We start from the raw sequence: 21,283 nt of genomic DNA on the forward strand, positions 1-21,283 counted from the left end.
CCTATGCTGGTCTCTACTTGGGGCGAAAGACTCCTTAGAGAGGCACAAAACTGAGAACAATATAGAAACATATATTTAGGTCATGATAAAAGCAGCATCTCAATTTGCTGGCAAGATGACTTTTCAGTTAAAAGCATTAGGATAGCTACTTATACCTTTGGAATTTTTGGTTTTCTTTTAGTAATGAGGCTCATTAGGACAAGCCTCACACATGAAGGAACCGGCAGAGGAACCCAGGTGTGTAGGACCCGGGGCTGAGATCTCCAAGCCTGCTTGTCGGGACTGGGTCTCTTCCACCCAGATCCCCCATTTTCCAGTAGCTAGGCGATCGCACCCAGAAACTGCCCCCGTGCCATGTAATCCCATCAACAGCCAACATCCAGAGACTAAAACCAAGCTCCCAGAAGCGCTTGGCCGCAAGACAGCTGTGCAACATCTTATAACCTAGTTCTCCCTCTCGCAGTAGTTGGCAAGCTACCAAGAGTTTCCTGCCCGCATGGGAGAGCCTGGCAAACTCCCCATGGCGTATTCATATGCCAAAAATAGTAACAATTATGGGTGTCATTCCCCTGACCTTGAAAGAGCCTCCAATCTGGCACTGTTGGGAAGGATGAGTAAAGAGAGGCTGCTAAAATCTCAGAGCTAGGATGAATGGAGATGTTACTGAGACTGCTCAAGAAAATCGATGATCAACGGGATAATGATGATGATGATGATGATGATGATGATGATGATGATGATGATAATGATTTTAGTAATAGGGGGCAACCTGGGTTGCCTCCTATAAAACTCACTGGGGCAATTATCAATTTGTTTTCTTTTGGGGGCACACCTGGTGGCACTTGGTGCTCTTGAATTCTGAAGCCCAAGCTCTGCTCTAGCCCTATAAGCTCCCTCCTTGACCCTGCTTACTCATTTGGAAGAAGATAAACATAGTTCCTCTAGTGTGTGCTATTCACTCACAAAATTCCATAGGGTTTAGTGATCTAAATGAAAAATCAACTAAATTGTTAGAAAAATAGGGGAGAATATATATATTATATAAAAATAGGAGAGAATATATATATACATGTATATGATATTGATAAAAGGGAAGAATGAAAACATTGATACATTTCACCACTTTAAATTAAAAACACTTATAAAAGACATGATGTCCAGGGACACACCGCCATGGGTTGGAGCACATGCTCTGCATGTAGAAGCTCTAGGCTCAATCCCTAGCACTACAAGTTCCCCCACAAACTGCTAAGCATGACCACTGCACACTAAGCCAGGAGTAGCTTCCCCTGCACTGCCAGTGTGTCCCCAAAGCAAAAACAAAAACAAACCTACACAAATGAAATGATCAACTGAAAATATAATATTAGCCACATATATGAGAGTTGACAAGTTAGTGTTTTTCCAGAGTAGACAGTAACTTTCACAAACCAAATTAAAGGAGTGACAATCTGATAGGAAAAGGCATAAAACCATGCTCAGGAAATATACAGGCAATGCGAATACAAAGATTGTTCATATGACTACAAATCAAAGGAAAAAATTAAACCAATCATCCAATTCCATTGCTTGCCCTTAAGAATTTTATGAAGTTTGAGGCTGGAGAGATAGTATAGCAGGTAGGGTGTTTACCTTGCATGAGGTCAACCAAGATTTAATCACTGGCATCCCATATGGTTTCTCAAGCACCTCCAGAAGTAATTCCTGCTGCAGAGCCAGGAGTAACCCCTGAGTATTGCCTGGTGTGACCAAAAAACAAAACAAAACTCAAAATGCACAAACCCCATGATCTTCTTAAACTGTACAAAGGAAACACTTATGAGTCTATGGGGGTCTATTGATGTTTTTCTACTTTGTTCTGACTTGAGGCATACCAGCTGTTGCTCAGGGGCCTCTTCCAGCTCATGCTCAAGATTGTTCATGGTACTCAGAGGGCTATTCAGTGCTGGAGCTGGAACCCAGGGCATCACACATGTGAGTCATGCGCTCTGCCACTGAGCCATTTGCCTGGCCTGTCAATGCAAAAATGTTGCTTTCCATAAGTAAAAGAAAGGCAATGGAGATATTGCTCAAAGAAAGGAAAGGTAAGGTAATGGAGATGTATCTCAAGTAAAGAATACTACGGGAACATTAAAAAGTGATATTATGGAGGATAGTACACTTGCCTTGCACACAGCCTATCCAGGTTTGATCCCCAGCACCCCATATGGTCCCCCGAGCCAATCAGAAGTAATTCATAAGTTCAGAGTCAAAAATAAGCCCTGGGCACTGCCAGGTGTGGCCCCAAATCAAACAACAAAAAAGGTGGTATTGTTCTTTCTGTAAGTGGAGAATAGATCCATGAAATGTGGTGTTGAATAAGAAAAGCACATTGCAGAACCTGATAAAAAAATGTAGTGATATAATTTGTGGAAAAATACTGGAAGAGACTATTTCCCACAGATCCATAAAGAGGATAGAATGTCAAATACAAGGTTTGGAAGCACAAACACAATTGAGAACAGCACCGCAGGGACTGGAAGAGGGCATGGTGTGATAACAGAGCTTTTCTTGATCTTTTCTGCTGCTTGCATCTCATTCCAAATGAATCCAGGTATCATCAATTCAAAATTAGTTTGAACAACTTTAAAAAGAGAAAACAAGTTCTCTGGAGTTGGCACTATTAGCCGTCAGTGGAGTCACACACACACACACACACACACACACACACACACTCTTTCACAGCCTCCCTCTCTCCAACTGCACACGTACACAGGAAATCTGGTTGTAATACTAACTGAACTGTTTCTCAAACTGCATTAAGAAAGACAAGCTGTTTTGCAAGCTGTAGCAGAGAGACCCGTTATACCGCTATACAGTTGGCAGTTGTGCTTCACCAAGAGGGGGGCTGTAGGGGTCCAGCAGTGCCTTCTGGTGGCCACCCCAGGATGAGGTGCTGGAGGGTCCCTCCAGGACAGGCTGTTTGGAATAAACCAGATAAGAGTTTGGGCAGATAAGAGTCATCTGCTTGTTACGCCCAGAGTGCCTCTTCCCTCCCTGTATCGTCTGGTGAACTTCTAAATTTCTTCAAGGATGTCTCAAGCAGCTCCTTGAGGGAACTTTCCTAGATGCCCTCTGTCCTGTTCTTTGATGCTCTTAAAAAATACTGCATGAGTTCTTGGCTCCATGGGCTTGCATTTCTGCATCCTCCTGTCTTACTGAGCACCAGGTCTGTCCTACTCAGCTCAGCAACAGCTCAATAAATACTTGCTGGAAAAATGCTGAGTGAAAAGGCAGAAATATGGACACAGGAAAGGAATCCAAGAGACCTAACAGTGAGATGATTCTGAAGGCAACTGCGCTGTTGTCCTTGGCAAAGTTATTGCTTTTTCTTTCATCTTTCTCATCTGTGCTACTGGGCCTTGTTTTAAATGTTGCTTTCCTCTCGTGCCTTGACAAATTTCCCATAAAGTGAAAGGACACGGATGGACTAAGTCCATGGAGAGATAAGGAATAGCTGCACCTTTCATCAATTGGTTGATGGAAGGATGGGGTACAATCTTTATGAGGTCTTTTCACAGCTCAGTGCCTTAAAAAGTGGATTCCCAAATATGTGATTTTGCTTCTAGGATTTTGTGCCTATGGAAATAATTGAAGATGTGACTAGAGACTTAACTTCACGGTTGTTGATCTCAGTATCATTTATAATAGTGAAACAAGGAAAGGCAAGTATCTACCAAGAGAGAGGCTTAGTGAATAAATCATAGTACTTCAAATAAAATATTATGTAGAAACATAATGAGGTAAATGTATATTTGTTGACAAAAAAGGGACATCGTAGTTAAATTAAATATGGTCATAAAGTGCTTACCAGTGACTGGGTCAGTGATGGCCCACAGACAGAAAAGAATTCCAAAAGGCTAAACTGTATGACCTAGCATACCACCTTTGAGCAGTTCTGTTCTCTTTTTTTTTATTTTATTTTATCACCATGTGGAAAGTTACAGAGTTCTCAGGTTTATGTCTCAGTTATACCGTATTCAAACACCATCCCTTCACCAGTGCCCATATTCCACCACCAAAATCCCCGGTATACCCCCCACCCCCCACCCCAACTGTATAACTGATGAATTTCACTTCATTTTCTCTTCACCTTGATTACGTTCCATATTTCAACACAAAAGTCACTATTGTTGTGGGAGTTATACCCCCAAACAAGATAACCCTATTAAGGAAGCATTTGATAATTAGTTTTCCATTAAAAGATTGTATGTTTTCAGGTTTTAGAAAAGGTCGCTCAGCCGCGTTAGCGGCCGCGCGGCTTGGATGTGTCCCAGTCCCGAATCCCGGAGCCGTGTTAGTTGCTGCTCAGTGTCGCCAGGGCTCCATCTGGAGAAGGTGTGCTGGCTGTACCTCCTCCTTCCGGCTCCCCGGTGTTGTTGGCCCCAATTCGGGTCCGGAGCATTTTCCGGGCCGTGTGAGCAGTTCTGTTCTAAGATGTTTGATTAATGACTAAATCACCTCACAATACACATCTTAGTCTTTAAAACACTCATGATAATACACAACTTAGGCTGTAAACCGTGATGATGATGATGATGATGGTGATGATGATGATGATGATGATGATGATGCCATATCCAGCTGGGCTGGCAGACCATGTGGTGCCAGGAATTGAACCAGGGGCTCCCATAAGCCAAGCATACACTCCAGGACTTTGGGTCATTTCCCCAGCCTTATTCTTATTATTTTTGTTCTTATTGTTGTTTTGTTTTGGGGGCCACACCAGGCGATGCTCAGTAATTCCTGGCTCTGCACTCAGGAATTACTCCTGGCAGTGATTTGGAGGACCATATGGGATGCCAAGGATCAAACCCAGGTCAACTGCATGCAAGGCAAGTACTCTACCTGCTAAACTATCTCTTCAGCGCTCCCTCCCATTATGATTTCTATGGTGGCCATATCCAGTGGGCATTGGGACACCTGGTGGTGCTCAGAGGTCCCCAGGACCATATTTCATGGTGCTGAGGGGCCCTACCAGACTGGGGATTAAATGCTAAGGGCTCACACAGGTCAGGCATATGCTGTTCCCCTGGAGTCATTTTCCTAATTCCATAAAATAACAAAATAACAAAGTAAATTATTTTTGTAGTTGTTTTTGGACCTCCTATGCATTCTCAAAAAGCCCTGAGACCCCTCCAAGTTATTCTCAAACAACTGGGCTTGTTGTTAAATGCAAGGGTCTGGGAATATGCTGTTCAAGGGGTTTCCTGGGTCACCCCTGCAGTGTTAGGGAGTCTCCAAGGCTATATTGGGGGACCGTGTGGTGACAGGAACTGAACCGGGGTCAGCTTCATGCAAGGCATGGATCTTTACCACTGCACTATCTCTCTGACCCCTAAGGTATCTATCTATCTATCTCTATGTATGTACGTATTTCTAGGATATATTATGGATTGGAGAGATAGCTCAAAGAGTTGGAGTGTGGGGCTGGACAGATGGTACAGGGGTTGGGTGCTTGCTTTGTACACAATTCGTGGAAACATACCTTACAATGTTAAAATAACATTTTGAGGGGCCGGAGCGATAGCACAGCGGGTAGGGCGTTTGCCTTGCACGCGGCCGACCCGGGTTCGATCCCCGGCATCCCATATGGTCCCCCAAGCACTGCCAGGAGCAATTCCTGAGTGCAAAGCCAGGAGTAACCCCTGAGCATCGCTGGGTGTGACCCAAAAAGCAAAAAAATAAAATAAAATAACATTTTGAGAGGCCTATATAATTCCAGGAAATTCTGGTTCTGTCATCTGTCCAAGTTCACACATCTTTAGTCACTCGCAGAGCAAGGCTGAGAGGATGGTCTCTCTTTGGCACCCTGAGCTCTGCTTCCGGGACTCTGATGGACTTTGAGCTGACCAGAACATTCCTGGTATGGTGCTGCCACTGCTCCTTGGCCAAGGTGTGATCTGGCACAGAGGACAAAAGTGGTTGGAGGGTGACTGAGGCAGGAGGAGTGATCAGAGCAAACTGGGACATGAGAACTTATGCCCAGGGACAGACAATTCTCCAGGCTGCTTTGCCCGAGGCCACAGCCCTTCCTGCCATCTTCCTCAGGGAGAAACACCCCCACCCCCAACCTCTTCTATTTCAGAAGGATCCTGCAAATTGCGGGGATCTTGTCCCAGAGTGGCCCTGGACTATTGTAGGATGACATTGCTGTGTCCTTTCCCCCTTGCCACAAGGAGCTTAGGTTTATCCCGGTCACACCCATCAAGGTGCTCCTGAGTCACTCCCATTCCTTTGTTTAGCTATAACCACTTCTCTATGCTCTCTTCCCCAGTTTATCAGCTTTCCTCCCCCAATGAAACTGTTAATTTGTAAGGTCAGATCTTTCTAGGATACTGAACTTATATTGTAAGTTAATATTGCCTTTCTCCTCTCCTTGTGTCTTTTGAATAATTTACTTTAAAGTAATGTCCCTTTTGTGTAGACACAAGAAGACAATATTATGCTTTTGTGACTTGGGATTTAATTGGCTTTGAATATTATTCATTCCCGGGCATCTGCTTTCTCAACTTAAGCCTCAGTTGCCCTTAGTTACTAGCACCCCAAAAGCAGGGTCCCAAGGACGGACAGGACAGACCCAGGGCAAGTGGTGAGTTATGTGCTACCCTGGCATCGAGATGGGCCTGGCCAAAGTGCCTAATTCTTAACTATAAGTTAAGAGCTTGATCATGGACAAATGCTGTCATGATCCAAAAGTAACGACGATACCAGGACCCTGCTAGGGATAGGAAAGACTAATCTGGCCCGAGCACTGTAGTCTGAGATCGAGATGGCCCCAGGAGAGCAATTCTATAAGCTTAATGCTTCTCTTATTGTGTCCATACAAAATGATTAATATTATGAATGCTTACATGTTAGCTGGACGAGAGAGGAGAAACACACTCATGGGACTCTGCCCTGTGCCCTGTGCCCTGTCCTAGAAACAGCATCCCGTGAGGGAAAGAACTTTACCTCCATTGATTGTGACCACACCTATGTGTAGCCCCAACCCCCTCATGCTGGGGGGATTTAATTAGGCTGGAAGAGTGGGTTGGGGGAGAGATCTAGAGCCGGGAGAGAAGTGGAGAGAGAGACAGGAGAGAATGGAATAAACAGCAACTGATTGAGCTTGGCCCTCGTTTCCTCCTCCGTCTGCCCCATGGGCCGGGCTGCTCAGGCTGGGTGAGTGGCCCGGGACAGAACTCCACAAAACCCCATGGGCAACCGGCCGTGACTCCTGGCAGATGTTTTTTACAGGCTATGGCCCCTAAATGGTCCCTAACCACAGCCAGCTCTATTCTCTCCTCGTTCCTGAAATCCAGGACCAGCTGGTGGGGTACTGGAGATACCCTCCTACAAAGTCAAGAAGAAAGGGGAGGAGGTGAGGGAAACAGGAAGTCACCTTGGTCCTCAGCCCCTAACCCCCAAGATCCTCCTGCCTGTGAAGCCCAACCGCCTCCAGCCAGATTTCCTGTCCCTTCAGCCTTCAGCCAGAAAGGGGCTGCCCTCCAGGCTCGGCCCTGCTATCCAAGTCACTTCTGGGTGAGGGTGGTCCCTGGTGGCTCCAGTCTGTCCCTCCTGGCCTGCTGGGGTAGCTTTTCCCAGATGTCTCAGGCTGTGGGGGTCCTGATTTTCGTCTCTTTCCAAAGAGCCTTGGCATTAAATATATATATATATATATATATATATTCATCATGAATTGCAAAGTTGTTTATGACTGGGTTTCAGGCATATAATGTTCCAATCCAATCCCTTCACCAGCGGCCACTTCCCTCCACCAATGCCCCCAGTTCCCTTCCCATCTACTAGTTTGTCTCTGGGACAGGTTCTTGTAAAAATAAACATCAGGCAACATGATTTACAGAACTGTTACTGGTAGAGTTTCATGCATAACCCTTCACCACCTTTCAGCGCCCCTTCTCCTCCCAAGAACCACTTCCCTCTGCCATTGTCATAGAAAACCCCTGGCATGTCTGGAGGGGTGCTCACTGTCTGCATGCTCTAGAGACAGCTGAGAAACTGGGGAGGGAGGGGAGGAGTGCTCAATTCAAGGATGGAGAGAGTTCTGATCCCTTCTTTCCTGGGTTCCCCCTCTTCCCCATATCAAGGACCTCATTGTGTGCACCCCAACTTCAGTGGGGAGAGAGAAAGGGTTAAGTCTCTGGACCGCCCCTCCTCCCCCCACCTTGTGGGACATAAAAGGCCAGATTCAGTTGGGAGGGGTTCCAAATGTTAGATGAGCTTCAGAGTTGGGGTCCTGGGGTCTTGAGTGACTGAAGTTCACAAAGGCGAGGGTGCCAAGGGCTTCTATCTCAAGGGGCACTGAGATAGGACTAGGGTGTGAAGGTGGGCTTGGAGGGACCCCTTCTCAGGCAAGTGGGCTTGGCTTCCTGGACAGGGAAGGGTCTTGCTGCAGAGATGAAGCTGCTCCTGACCCTGGCAGGGGTTCTCGCCACTCTGGCCATGCCACAGACCTCTGACGGTACCACTTCAGGTAAGGGCTGGAGTCGGGGAGAGATGATGGGCCAGGGAGGGCCCCAGTCTGTCACAGATGGCCAGCTAGCCCTGACGGGAGGCTGTGTGTCTGTTCCTCACCTGTGCCTCCTGCTCTGGGCAGCTGTGCTGGGGAAGGTGGAGAACTCAGTGATCCTGAACTGCATGGAGGAGGCCAAGCGGCTCGTGGACAAGGCCTACAAGGACCGCCGGGAGAGGTGGGCCCTGGCATGGCACGGTGCTGGCAGGGAGACCTGAGTGATAGGAAGGGAGAACAGGCCTGAGAGAGCTTGGGAATGGGGCTGGGGGTGTCTACCTGTCTGTCTGTCAGTCTTTCTGCTCTGAGGATGAGACCACCTTCGAAACCACGCATCCCATGGCCCGCCACGCCTGTGTGTGTGTGTGGGGGGGGGGGTGCGGTAAAGTCCTTCCTTTCTGTGGCTCGGAGAATGGGCACTGGGACTCTGGCCCTTTTTCTTTTCCTTTTTGGTTTTGGGGGTCACCTTGGCATGCTCAGGTTTCTCCTGACTCTGTGCTCCGGAATTGCCCCTGGGGAGGCTTGGGGGACCATATGGGTGCAGGGGATTGAACCTGGGTCGGCCTCTTGCAAGGCAAACTCTCAACCCGCTGTACTATGGCCTGGGCCCCCAGGGATCACTCCTGGGAGGGCTCGTGAGACCAAGCCGGGTGCTGAGGACTGAACTGGGATGGGCTGTATGCAAAGCAAGCCCCTGGCCGCTGTTCTACCTCTCTGGCCTCCCCCCACCGTTTTCTGTGCACCCCCTGTTCATGCAGCATCAAGCAGCGGATGCGCAGCGGCTCGGTCAGCCCCATGGAGCTCCTGTCCTTCTTCAAGCAGCCAGTGGCAGCCACCAGGTCGGCTGTGCGGGCCGCTGACTACCTGCACGTGGCCTTGGGGCTGCTCGAGGTGAAACTGCGGAGCCTGTGGCGAGGACCCTTCAATGTCACGGGTACCCGCACCCCTCCACCCTCCCCCTGCTACACCCTCACCCCCTCCAGGTGACCCCAGCCGCCCCTCCGCCATCCCCCGCCCCGACCCCACTCCTTCCAGGAACCTTAGGGGGCGTCATCGCTGCGCCCCAGCTCAGACTGTGCCCCCCAGCCAGAGCCTCCTGAGCATCCCAGCCCTGAGTAGAGCGCGGGTCGCGCAGCGCCCACACGCCGCTTTCCTTGGCCCTGGCAGACGTGCTGACACCGGCCCAGCTGAACCTGCTGTCGCGGTCGAGTGGCTGCGCCTACCAGGACGTGGGGGTGACGTGCCCGGAGCAGGACAAGTACCGCACCATCACTGGGCAGTGCAACAACAGGTGCGGCCGGGTGGACGGCGGGGAAGGCGGGACGCCGGGCGGGGTGGGGGAGGGGGGTACGCCGCGGACAGGACGGATGCGCGCCCAGATTTGCCCCGCGGAGCGCCCCCTGGTGCCAGCGCCCGGCCCTGCCCCGCAGACGCAGCCCCACGCTGGGCGCCTCCAACCGCGCCTTTGCGCGCTGGCTGCCCGCCGAGTACGAGGACGGCTTCTCGCTGCCCTACGGCTGGACGCCCGGGGTGAAGCGCGGCGGCTTCCCGGTGCCCCTGGTGAGTTCGGCGGCGGGCCGGGGGTTGCTGGGCCGGGCCGGGCCGAGGGCTGCGCGGCCCCCGCCCTGACGCCCTGGCTCCTGCAGGCCCGCGCCGTCTCCAACGCCATCGTGCGCTTCCCCAACGAGCAGCTGACCCCCGACCAGCAGCGCTCGCTCATGTTCATGCAGTGGGGCCAGCTGATCGACCACGACCTGGACTTCACGCCCGAGCCCGCTGCCCGCAGCTCCTTTCTCACGGGCCTCAACTGCGAGACCAGCTGCCTGCAGCAGCCGCCCTGCTTCCCGCTCAAGGTGCCCCTCCCGGCCGCTGGCCACCCTCCCCTGCGCCCCGTTCCAGCTCCGGAGGGAGTGTTCAGTCCAGGTTCCAGCCCAGACGCAGTCCATCAGCCATGCCCCACTACCCCCCCCCCACCTCCGACCCGGCCCCCGCCCGTTGCTTCCTCTTCCAAGCCGAGGAACGCCCCTTTCCCTGGCCCCCCAGTCTCTGGGTCTGCAGGCTTCTGCGAGGCTGGAGGGGCGCAGAGTAAGGACCACTCTATAGTGCCCGGTGCTCTGTCTGATCTTCCACAGATGAGCAAGAGTCTGCTTGGCCCCGAACAGGAGCCAGAGCGCCCGTCTGTGCCTGGAGCAGGCCTGAGATGGGCTGAGATGGAATGAAATGGCTGCAGAAGGAGGGAGGAGAGAATCTGGGCGAGAAACAGACTGGAAAAATCCAGGGCCTGGGCAGAAAGGCCATTATAAAAGGAAAGGAATGAGGCCAGAGGCAGCGCAGGTGGTGGAGCCCTGGCATTGAACGCGCATGGTGCCCAGATTCTGCCCCTGGGGCCGGGAGGCCCCCACCCAGCACTACTGGGAGTGACCTCCAAGCACCACAGGGTGTGGCCGACACCCCCACTAAAAAAAAAAACAGAGGGGAAAGGAAGTGGAGACCCCTGGGGGACTATAGAAGAGGGGAGGAAGCAGATGTGGAGGGGAGAAAGGGGGCTCTGGGGGCTTCCCGGATTTGCAAAGCTCCACCCCCCAGTTGCCTTTGCCCAGTCCTGCCTTCTGATGGTCACCCCTGCTGCTGAGAGGTGCTGTGCTGTGGGGGCCCCTGGCCAGGGTCCCATGTAGACTTTGAGAGGCCTCCCTGAAGGCTGACCTGAGGGTCAGACATCGTGGGGAACCTTTCTTTTTTTTCCCATTTCAACTTTTAATTTTTTTGAACATATTCACATCAAATATTTTATTTATTTATATGTGTTTTAATTAAGTCATCGTGAGATAAACAGTTCCAAAGTTGGGAACCGGGTCTGGAGTGATAGCACAGTGGGTAGGGCATTTTACCTTGCATGCGTTCAGCCGGGGTTCGGTCCTCGGCATCCCATATGGTCCTCCAAGCACTGCCAGGAGTAATTCCTGAGTGCAGAGCCAGGAGTAACTTCTGAGCATTTCCGGGTGTGACCCCAAAAGTAAACACAAACAAACAAACAAACAAAAAACCCCACAAAGTTGGGAAGCCCACTTTGGAGTCGGTGTTTCTCCTTCTCTCCCAAGGCTCCATACTGCTTCCAAGATCGGACCAAGGCCCTGGGAAGGGGCCAAGGGAGCCGTCCTGTCGCTGGCCCCGCCCTCACCAGCCACTGTCCCTCTCTCTGCCGCAGATCCCGCCCAATGACCCCCGCATCAGCAACCAGCAGGACTGCATCCCCTTCTTCCGGTCCTGCCCGGCCTGCACTGGAGGCAACATCACCATCCGCAACCAGATCAACGCGCTCACCTCCTTTGTGGACGCCAGCATGGTGTACGGCAGTGAGGACCACGTGGCCACGCTGCTGCGCAACCTCACCAACGAGCTGGGGCTGCTGGCCGTCAACTTGGACTTCCAGGACAATGGCCGCGCGCTGATGCCCTTTGACACCCTGCACGACGACCCCTGCCTGCTCACCAACCGCTCTGTGCGCATCCGCTGCTTCCTGGCGGGTGAGAGCCGGCGGGGACCTGGGGGCCATGGGCCGGGTCCTGCTGCAGCCGATTTATGCACTGCAGCAAGGTTCTATTTAGAGCTTCTGTTCTCACCAGCTTCTGGTATTAATCTAGTTGCCTTGGTGACAAGCTGGATGAGGCCAAAAAGGAAAAACAACAAACAAACAAAAAATTAAAAACAACCCTCAGGGCCGGAGCAGTAGTACAGTGGGATAGGGCACTTTCCTGGCACATGGTCCCACCTGGGTTCCATCCCTGGCACCCCAGATGGTTCCCTGAGCACCACCCAGAGTGATCCCTGAGTGCAGAGCCAGGAGTAAGCTCTGAGCACTGCTGGGTGTGGCCCCAAAACCAAACAAGAAAAAAAAAAAACCCAACCTCCAATGTAGCCAACCTAGAGAAGGAGACACAGGGATGGCCACGGAGTTTCTGCCCATCGGCCTGTCGTAGTCTCTATTTCTCTCAGGACTTGGGCAGAGAACGTGCTTGAGTCCTCCGGGAATGGGGACTAGAGGGACTGGGAGCATGGCCACACTATCCAACACGGTCAGCTAGGGACACGTGGCTGTTTTCAGTTTGATGAACCTAAATGTAGGCTCAGGCTCCCCTGTCACACCCAGTGCTCAGAAGCCTCATCTTCACACAAGGCAGCACAGATGCTGTGTTTGCATCAGTTCAGAGACTTCTATTAGACAGGGAGAGAAAGGGGGAGGGAGGGAGGGAGGGAGGGAGGGAGGGAGGAAGGGAGAGGAGGGAGAGGGGAAAAAGGGAGAGGGAGAAGGAGAGTGAGGGATAGAGAGCCGGAGAGGGACATGGAGAGAGGGAAGGAGAGGGAGAGGGAGAGAGGAGAGGGAGGAAGAGGAAGAGGTTAAAGGGAGAAAGATAGGGAGAGAGACAGGGAGAGGGAGAGAGAGGGAGGGAGAGGGAGGCAGAGAGAAGGAGACAGGGAGAGAGAGAGGAAGGAGGGAGGGAGGAAGAGAGAGAGAGGGAGGGAGAGAAAGAGAGAGCACTCAGTAGATCCCAGCACATGCTTTGCGTTTAATCCTTGGCACTGCATAATCTCCCAGCAGTGACCCCTGAGCACTGAGCTGGGAGTATCTATGGAGCATCACTGGCCCAGAAACAAAACAGAATAGACACACATATCTATGGTCCATCTCAGCAAGGAGGCTGATCTTAGATACAGGAACGTGGCAAGCTCAGAGGCCTCTTGGAATGAGCACGTCCAGCCTGCAGCACCCCTTAAGAGGGAATAAGCCACTGCAGTGGGCTGGGCACAGGGGGAGCTTCTATAAGGAGGTTCGCATAGAGAGACAGGTGGAGAGATCAGCTGGGGCTGGGGGGTGCCTGGCCTGGGCTAGGGAGGGTGTTTCTGATGATGCAGCTTTTCCTTCCTCCAGGGGACACCCGCTCGAGTGAGATGCCGGAGCTCACCTCCATGCACACGCTCTTTGTGCGGGAGCACAACCGGCTGGCCACAGAGCTCAAGCGGCTCAACCCACGCTGGAATGGAGAGCAGCTGTACCAGGAGGCCCGGAAGATCGTGGGCGCCATGGTCCAGGTCGGCCGCCTGGGCCACGGGAGGCCGAGGGTCGGGCAGACTTGCTCACTGCATGAGGAGTCTGGGAAAATGAGCTCCCGGGAGCCTCGGTTTCTCTAGTTACTTGTCTCCGTCCACTCTTCCCAGGCACCCTCCTCTCTCTCTGCTCTGCGGAAGGTGACAACGTGGGGCTGGGGGGGCAGCTCGTTGCTCTGTCCTGGTCACTGCGGGCTCCTTCCACACCCAGCTCTTCTTCGGGCTCTGCCATAGTTCATGCTTGGCACAGTTCCTGCTTTTCCCTCCCAGCTTAAATATTCAGGCACCCCATCCTTTTCCCCATTTCCACCCTTTCCCCCAAATTTGTGTGTGTGGGGGGGGGTGGGGGGTTACAGTTGGTGGTGCTCAGGGTCTTCTTCTGGCTCTGTGCTCAGGGACCACTCCTGGTGGTGCTCAGGGAACCAGATGGGGTGTTGGGATTGAACACAGGTGAGCTACTTGCAAGGCAAGTGCCCTGCCCACTGCACTATCTCTCCAGCCCTGCCTTTGACTGATTTTTCTTGCCTTACTGGTCTGTTTAATATTTCCAATACCACAATGGATAATTGTAGTAAGAGTAGGCAGTGGGCATCTTTATCTTTTTCCTGATCTTACAGGAAAAACTTCCCATTTTTCAGCATTGAGTGTGACGGGAGCTATGGGTTTGTCATATTACCTTTGTTGAGATCTGTTCCTTCTACCCTTGTTTTGTGGAGTATTTTGATTATAAATGTTTGCCAAATCTTGTGAAATAGTGTCTCTTCATCTATTTGATGGAATAATATGAATTTAATCTTTCCTTTTGTTGTTGTGGTATATGCTTTTATCCATTTACCTATGCTGCTGAGCCAAGCTTGTCTGGAATAAAACACACCTGGTTCTCATATAGGATCCACCTAATGTAGCATCTCATTTTGCTAGACTCTTGAGACTTTTGTGTTGTTGTTCATCAGGGATTTTGTTTTGTAGTTTTCTTTCTTTGCTGTGTCCTTGTCTGCTTTTGGTGTCAGGATAATGCTGGCTCCTGAGCATGTGTTTGAAAGCATTCCCTAAAGACGAGTTTTTCATTTATACCAAAAAAGTAAATAAGAGCCATTGAAATCTTGAAGGAAATTCCAGAACATCTCACCTGGAGTGGCACTGCATCCTGTCTTCTCTCCTCACTGGGGAAATCATCCAGTGTGGCCCCGTCCCTTTCTGCATCCCTTTCTTCTCCAAACATACATTCACCTGCATTGTGAGCGGGAACTTGCTGGGCAATGAATAATCTCACCAGAAATGAGATACTGCCCTCACCCTCCAGGAGTTTACAAGCTACTGGGAGAAATGAGACATTAATAACACAAGTGCAAGGGCGCTGTTGCAATGATGGACAAAGAATTTTTTATTTGATCTTGTAGGGCAGAGGTGCTAAAATTAGCCTCATTTACAGTGAGGATCTGGGACTCAGAGAGGCTAATCACTGGCCAGCAAGTAGTAGAGCTCTATTTATGCCACTTTCTGCCTGTCTCTCAGCCCAGATCCAGTACTGCGGGAGGCACTTCCGTGGCCATAGATGGGAGGGAGTGGTTGGTGGCTGGTGTGTATGTGTGGGGGGGGGAGGGGGGGCAACGGCGTCAAGCAGAGAGGTCACTCCGCGTGGCTTTCTTTTAGATCATCACTTACCGGGACTACCTGCCTCTGGTGCTCGGGCCCAGGGCCATGAGGAGGTACCTGCCCAGGTACCGCGGCTATAATGACTCCGTGGACCCTCGTATCTCCAACGTCTTCACCAACGCTTTCCGCTATGGCCACACCCTCATCCAACCCTTCATGTTCCGCCTGGACAGTCGCTACCAGCCCGTGGCGCTCAACCCCCGAGTTCCGCTCAGCCAAGTCTTTTTCGCCAGCTGGAGGGTGGTGCTGGAAGGTGAGAGGCGAGGCTGGACGGTTTGGAGGTGGGCAGCTGAGGGGCCAGGTGGTGCGCCTCGCTACTGGGAGGCGATGAGGGAGAGATTCGGTCTTCCATCATCGGGGATGTGAGCCGACTGCTTCTGCATCTGACAGCTGAGATGCAGACGGCTTGCAGGGAATTGGCCCCTTTCTGTGTCTCAGGGGCCCAGGAGGCCAGCGGCTGGGAGCAGACCCAATCCCACAGGCCTGAAAGGTGTAATGTCCTGAGATCTCCACGCTGGATGGAAACCCATCCACTGGGCGCTCCTTGTGACCAGAGGGCTTGAACATGTGACCAGCCCTCTTCGGAAATCCCCCTGACCCCACCTGGCTTTGTCCCTGACTCCAGTCTCAGCTCCTGGAAGGAACCAGAGCCTCCCTGACCCTCACTTGCCTTTTCCCCCAGGTGGCATCGACCCTATCCTTCGGGGCCTTATGGCCACCCCTGCCAAGCTGAATCGCCAGAACCAAATTGTGGTGGATGAGATCCGGGAGCGATTGTTCCTGCAGGTCATGAGGATCGGGCTGGATCTGCCTGCTTTGAACATGCAGCGCAGCCGGGACCATGGCCTCCCAGGTGAGGGCGTGCAGAGCCCCCTGCACTCAGGCCCCAACTCTCCAAAGTCCCCTCCCTCCCCTAACCCCACTGAGCACCTTACTCTGAGTCCAGACCCCACCTAGTTCATTTTCAGCTCCTCTGGGCCTTGTTTGTATGGCTGGCACCATCAGAAGACAAGGCCAGGAGCCACCACTAAAAATCTGTTTTCGCTGTTATTTCCTTTTGCTTCGTTTTCCATGAGCTCTGAGGGGAGGACAGTATTAGCACTTTTTTTTTTTTGGCTTTTTGGGTCATGCCTGGTGATGCTCAGGGGTTACTCCTGGCTCTGTACTCAGGAATGACTCCTGGCAGTGCTTGGGGACCATATGGGATGCCGGGGATTGTACCCCGGTCAGCCGCATGCAAGGCAAACGCCCTACCCGCTGGACTATCTCTCTGGCCCCAGTCTTAGCACTTCTTTGGTATCCAGGAGGGAATGGAGGATTGAAGATATTCAGAAGCCCTGGGTGGCCCCTACCCCTGTGTCTGTGTCCTGTGACAGGAGGGGAGGACGGCTGAGCCTCCTGACACACTTCACCCCTCCCAACTCTGAGACCACCAGAGGGGGATAAGTAAGATGGCCCTATTTTGGGGGGCCACTGTGATAGGACAGCAGGTAGGACGCTTCTTCCCCTGCATGTGGCCGGCCCAGAGTTAACCCCCAGCATCTCATATGGTCCCCGAGTAACCCCTGAGCACGGCTAGATGTGGCCCCCAAACAAAACAAAACTAAACAAAAGGTGTCCCTACTTTTAGACTTGGCAGGAGTTATGACAATGTCAGACTGGCCTGAAGCTAGAGGACAAGGGCCAGCCAGCTGGTGCCTGAGAGAGAGACCCAGCCATATCCCTGGCCTGAGCCAAGGGCTCGGGGGTCCCCTCGAGTTTCCAGCCCTCCCCTCAGCACCTCGGTTATAAGCCTTGGTGTGCTGTCGAGGTGGGTTTTCCGGGGCCCAGCCCTAGCCACTGTCCCCTCATGCTTCCACGCAGGCTACAGGGCCTGGAGGCGCTTTTGCGGGCTGACCGAGCCCGAGACAGTGGGCGAGCTGGCCACGGTGCTGAGGAACTTCGGCCTGGCGAAGAAGCTGATAGAGCAGTACGGCACCCCCAACAACATCGACATCTGGATGGGCGGCGTGGCCGAACCCCTGGAGAGAAACGGCCGCGTGGGGCCCCTCCTGGCCTGCCTCATCGGGACCCAGTTCCGAAACCTTCGAGATGGAGATCGGTGAGGAGGCAGCCGGGGGGCCCAGGCTGCGGTGCCGGGGGCCTCTCCCTGGAGCCCCGACACCCTCCAGGGGAGTCAAGACTGGGAAGGGGACCGTGGCCTCCTGGTGTCCCGGGGACCCACAGCCACATCCCCAGTGAGCGCTGCAAGGATGGACGTGGAGCCCTGATGTGAGGAGTAGGGAAGACAGAGAAAATGCTTAACTCCTCCTGGGTGTTGGGGTGCAGCCACGGAGCTGACCATCACCTTTGGGCCATCCCATCCTAGTGTCCCCTTGTTAGTTTCCTTGTACTGACGTTTATCAGACCCCGCCTGAACAGAAACAATAGCAAAGGGTGTTTTCTCAGGGTGACACTTTGAAGCCACTTGGAGTGTCTCTCCACCTCGGTGGCTGCAGTCTGGGCCAGGCACAGGGCGTGGCGTGGCTGGGCCCCTCGCCCTTCAGTGTCCCTGGAGGCCTCTGTGCTTTACTCTGTACTTCGAGCGGGGATCCACTTTGGACCTCCCCCATCTTCCCAGAGGCCTGGCGTGGTCCCAGGCTGGGGAGGGGCCTCCCGGAGGGGTGCGAGCCAGTTCCGTGCCTGCCCAGCCCTAATGCCCGGGTGTCTCCCCATGTTGCCCCAGGTTCTGGTGGCAGAACCCGGGCGTGTTCAGCCAGCAGCAGCAGCAGGCCCTGGCCAAGATCTCCCTGCCCCGCATCATCTGTGACAACACAGGCATCACCACCGTGTCTAAGAACAACATCTTCATGTCCAACACCTTCCCCCGGGACTTTGTCAACTGCAGCAAACTCCCTGCATTGGACCTGACACCCTGGAGGAGCCGGGCCTAGAGGCTGGGTAGGGGGACCCGCAGCTTGCTCTGCGCTAGACAAGCCCGTCCATATTTGGGGTGCAGCCGTGCGGCCACACTCACTCACCCATGTTTGCACTCGGAGGGGTGGGTGGGCAGGGCAAGGATAATGTGCGTGTACATTGGGTGTTGTTTGTGTGCTTTACATGTGTGCCGTCTATGGGAGCACTGAGGGAGCACACAGCAGCAGAGCAAGCTCAGGAGCCGATCTCCGGCTGCAGACCGGATTCTGCCCAGTGCTCGCTGTGTCCCCTGGAATGAATGGCTCAACCTTGAGCAGCTTCTGTTTCCTTCCTCGTTTTTTTTTTTTTTTAAATAATCAGCCATTCTGGCTCTTTTGAGGCCCCTTTGGGTCCACCATGAATCTTTCTTATGGAGACTTGTGGCCTGCCCTGTACCGTGCCAGGTGCAGGAAACACACAGACCCAGTCCTGCTTGCAGATCCGACACCCAAACAGCATCCGGTCTGCAGGCCTCAACATGCTGCCCTGGGGAGTGGCCGCTAGCATCGTGGGGTGCACGTGGTGGGGTCATGGGCTCGGGGGGGTCGGGCTCAGGCTGTGGCTGCCCTTTCCTTATCCTGTTCTCTTACAGGAGCCTGCCTGTGAGAGCTGGAGCCCTCGGGTCCTGTGGAACTGTTTGTAACGGATGTTTATGATAATAAAGCACAGCTGATGGGGATCTTTTTTGTTTCCCCTTTAATTGACATAACATGATCTATATTGTCGTCTCGTTGTTCATCGATTTGCTCGAGTGGGCACCAGTAACGTCTCTATTGTGAGACTTCTTGTTACTGTTTTTGGCATATCAAATATGCCATGGGGAACTTGCCAGGCTCAGCTGTGTGGGCGGGATACTCTCGGTAGTTTGTCGGGCTCTCCGAGAGGGACAGAGGAATCGAACCCAGGTCGGCCACATGCAAGGCAAACTCCCTACCCGCTGTGCTTTCGCTCCATTCCATGATCCATATTGGTATTAATAATTATGTTTCAGGGGGTACAGAGGTATCTCAGTGGGCTGATTGTATGCTTTATGTGGGGGAGGCCTGGGTTCTTTCCCAGGCGCCATATGGTCCCTTAAGCACCACTGGGATTAGCCTAAGCATGGCCCAGAACAAAACAGCCAAAAATCACGGTTATTTGTGATTTAAGCATGCAGTGTTGCTGTACCACGTTCTCCTCTACTATGGGGGTCTTCGCTGTCCATGTCTTCAGTGGAGCTTGCTCTGGGCTCCTTCACTGAATCTTGAACTTGAATAGTGTTGCCGGCCCTCTGTTTTCTGAGCTGGGTATGAGGGTAGCTAGGAGCCACCACATCCACCCATGGCCACTGACCGTTCTTAGAAGCCAGGCCACACCAAATAGACCCTCCTCGTTCATCACCTACCCCAGGAGGCAGGGAATGTGATCATTCACATTCCATTCACCTACTGCTCTGGCAGATCATTGCTTCAAGCTCACTCCGTGTTAAGTGCTAGAAGTCCAGTGACCCAACACTGTCCTGCGGGAGATGTGCCAGAGATGTGCTGGAATGGCCCATCCTAAATGAAAGGGGCCCCTGGCACAGAGGAGACAAGATCAGGCCTGCAGTAGCTCCCGGAGCAGGGACAACAAGTGGTTGTACCATGGGAGGGGACAGACCTAGGAACCTAGCCGGGGCCTCTCACTGACCATTCTTGCTATCTGCCCATCTGTCTATAGTGTGGGGGCACAGAGGTCGGGGGGTGCCAGTGCTGGGCTCATGTACCCTTCAGAGCTCGGATGGCCAGTGCTTATTGCCAGCAGAAATGCCATCGAGTCCATCTCCCCAGGAACCTGTGGGCCAAAAGCGCTCATCAGGGGACTTGAAGAAGTGGGTGCTGTAGGGGTTGGAGTGACAGTACAGCAGGTAGAGTGCTTACTGCCTGTGGCTGACTTGGTTCCATCCCTCACACCCTGTCTGGCACCCCAAGCCCACCAGGAGGGATCCCTGAGTGCAGAGCCATGAGCAAGCCCTGAGCACTGCCCGGTGTGGCCCCCTGCTCAAAGGGGAGAAACTGAACTGAAAGGCAGTGGGCACTGGAGTGGGTCCTGGTCCCTGGGCCCTTCCCGGCCTTAGGCCCCAAGTCAGGGGAACCCGAGGCTCTGCCATGCGGACCATGTTGAGGGCTGCTGGTGTCTGAAGAATACCTGAATATGTATTGTACAGCGACTCCAGAACATTCCAGAACTGCCCCCTTCAGAGGCCTCCCAGGCTCTAAGTAGAGACCCCAAAGGGCTCAGTTAACCTGCAGGGATTCTTCAGATTTGGATTTTCTCCCTGTTTCAATGCTCAGGGGTTATTCCTGGCTCTGCTCACAGAAATTACTCCTGACGGTGCTCAGGGGACCATATGGGATGCCATAGATCGAACCTGGGTCAGCTGTTGCTCCAGCCCCCAAGCCTTCTCTCTCGCCCCCCACCTTTGCTTCTGTTCCTAGTAGCTGCACGACTCCCCCCTCCCACCCCTCTCTTCCCTTCTCTTTTCTTCTTTCTTTCTTTTCTTTTTTTTTTTTGCTTTTTGGGTCACACCCAGCGATGCACAGGGGTTAATCCTGGCTCTTCACTCAGGAATTACCCCTGGCGGTGCTCAGGGGGCCATATGGGATGCTGGGGTTCGAACCCAGGTTGGCCATGTGCAAGGCAAACACCCTACCCGCTGTGCTATCGCTCCAGCCTCCCCATCTCTTTTCTTCTTTGTTTCCATCTCTCCCCTTCCTACCTCCTTATATTTGCATTATTGGATTGGCAGAGGTGCTGGGGCCACACCTGACAGTGCTGGTGTGTGTGTGAGGGGCTCAAGGTGCTGGGGATGGAACCCAGGGCTGACACATGTCAGATGCATGCCTTGCCACTAGAACCACTGCCCAGCCCGCCTCCTCCTTTCTGTGCCTCTCTGAAATCCCACCACACCATGGCTCCCACCCTAGCCACTCTCCCCAGGACCCTGTAGCAGCAAGGTGCATCTGGATTGCTGATCCATGTTCTTTTGGAGAGTGATTC

At 52.8% G+C, this 21,283-nt stretch overlaps 1 protein-coding gene across 2 annotated transcripts; it reads left to right on the forward strand.

The window, feature by feature from the left end:
• The first annotated feature begins 8,271 nt into the window (after positions 1-8,271).
• MPO (myeloperoxidase) lies at positions 8,272-18,920 on the forward strand. 2 transcript variants are annotated; one of them, XM_055132321.1, is made up of 13 exons: positions 8,272-8,515; positions 8,639-8,732; positions 9,310-9,485; positions 9,719-9,842; positions 9,982-10,111; positions 10,198-10,404; positions 11,757-12,075; positions 13,479-13,639; positions 15,308-15,563; positions 15,993-16,163; positions 17,174-17,411; positions 18,036-18,250; positions 18,858-18,920. In XM_055132321.1, exons 1-12 carry the CDS (start codon positions 8,440-8,442, stop codon positions 18,241-18,243), a joined length of 2,160 nt encoding a protein of 719 aa, XP_054988296.1. In that variant the 5' UTR covers positions 8,272-8,439; the 3' UTR covers positions 18,244-18,250; positions 18,858-18,920. The 2 variants fall into 2 exon arrangements, with proteins under 2 accessions (XP_054988296.1, XP_004608933.2); XM_004608876.2 differs by lacking the exon at positions 18,858-18,920 and having other exon boundaries at positions 18,036-18,339.
• The last annotated feature ends 2,363 nt before the right edge of the window (positions 18,921-21,283 follow it).

This window comes from Sorex araneus, chromosome 3 (assembly GCF_027595985.1).
Source record: "Sorex araneus isolate mSorAra2 chromosome 3, mSorAra2.pri, whole genome shotgun sequence".
Taxonomy (NCBI): Eukaryota; Metazoa; Chordata; class Mammalia; order Eulipotyphla; family Soricidae; genus Sorex; species Sorex araneus.

Excerpts from the sequence above, each read along its gene's own strand:
- MPO (XM_055132321.1), top strand. The coding sequence starts at position 8,440 with ATGAAGCTGCTCCTGACCCTGGCAGGGGTTCTCGCCACTCTGGCCATG. Across the intron at positions 8,733-9,309 it reads TACAAGGACCGCCGGGAGAG|CATCAAGCAGCGGATGCGCA; the intron begins GTGGGCCCTGGC and ends CTGTTCATGCAG. Across the intron at positions 17,412-18,035 it reads AACCTTCGAGATGGAGATCG|GTTCTGGTGGCAGAACCCGG; the intron begins GTGAGGAGGCAG and ends ATGTTGCCCCAG.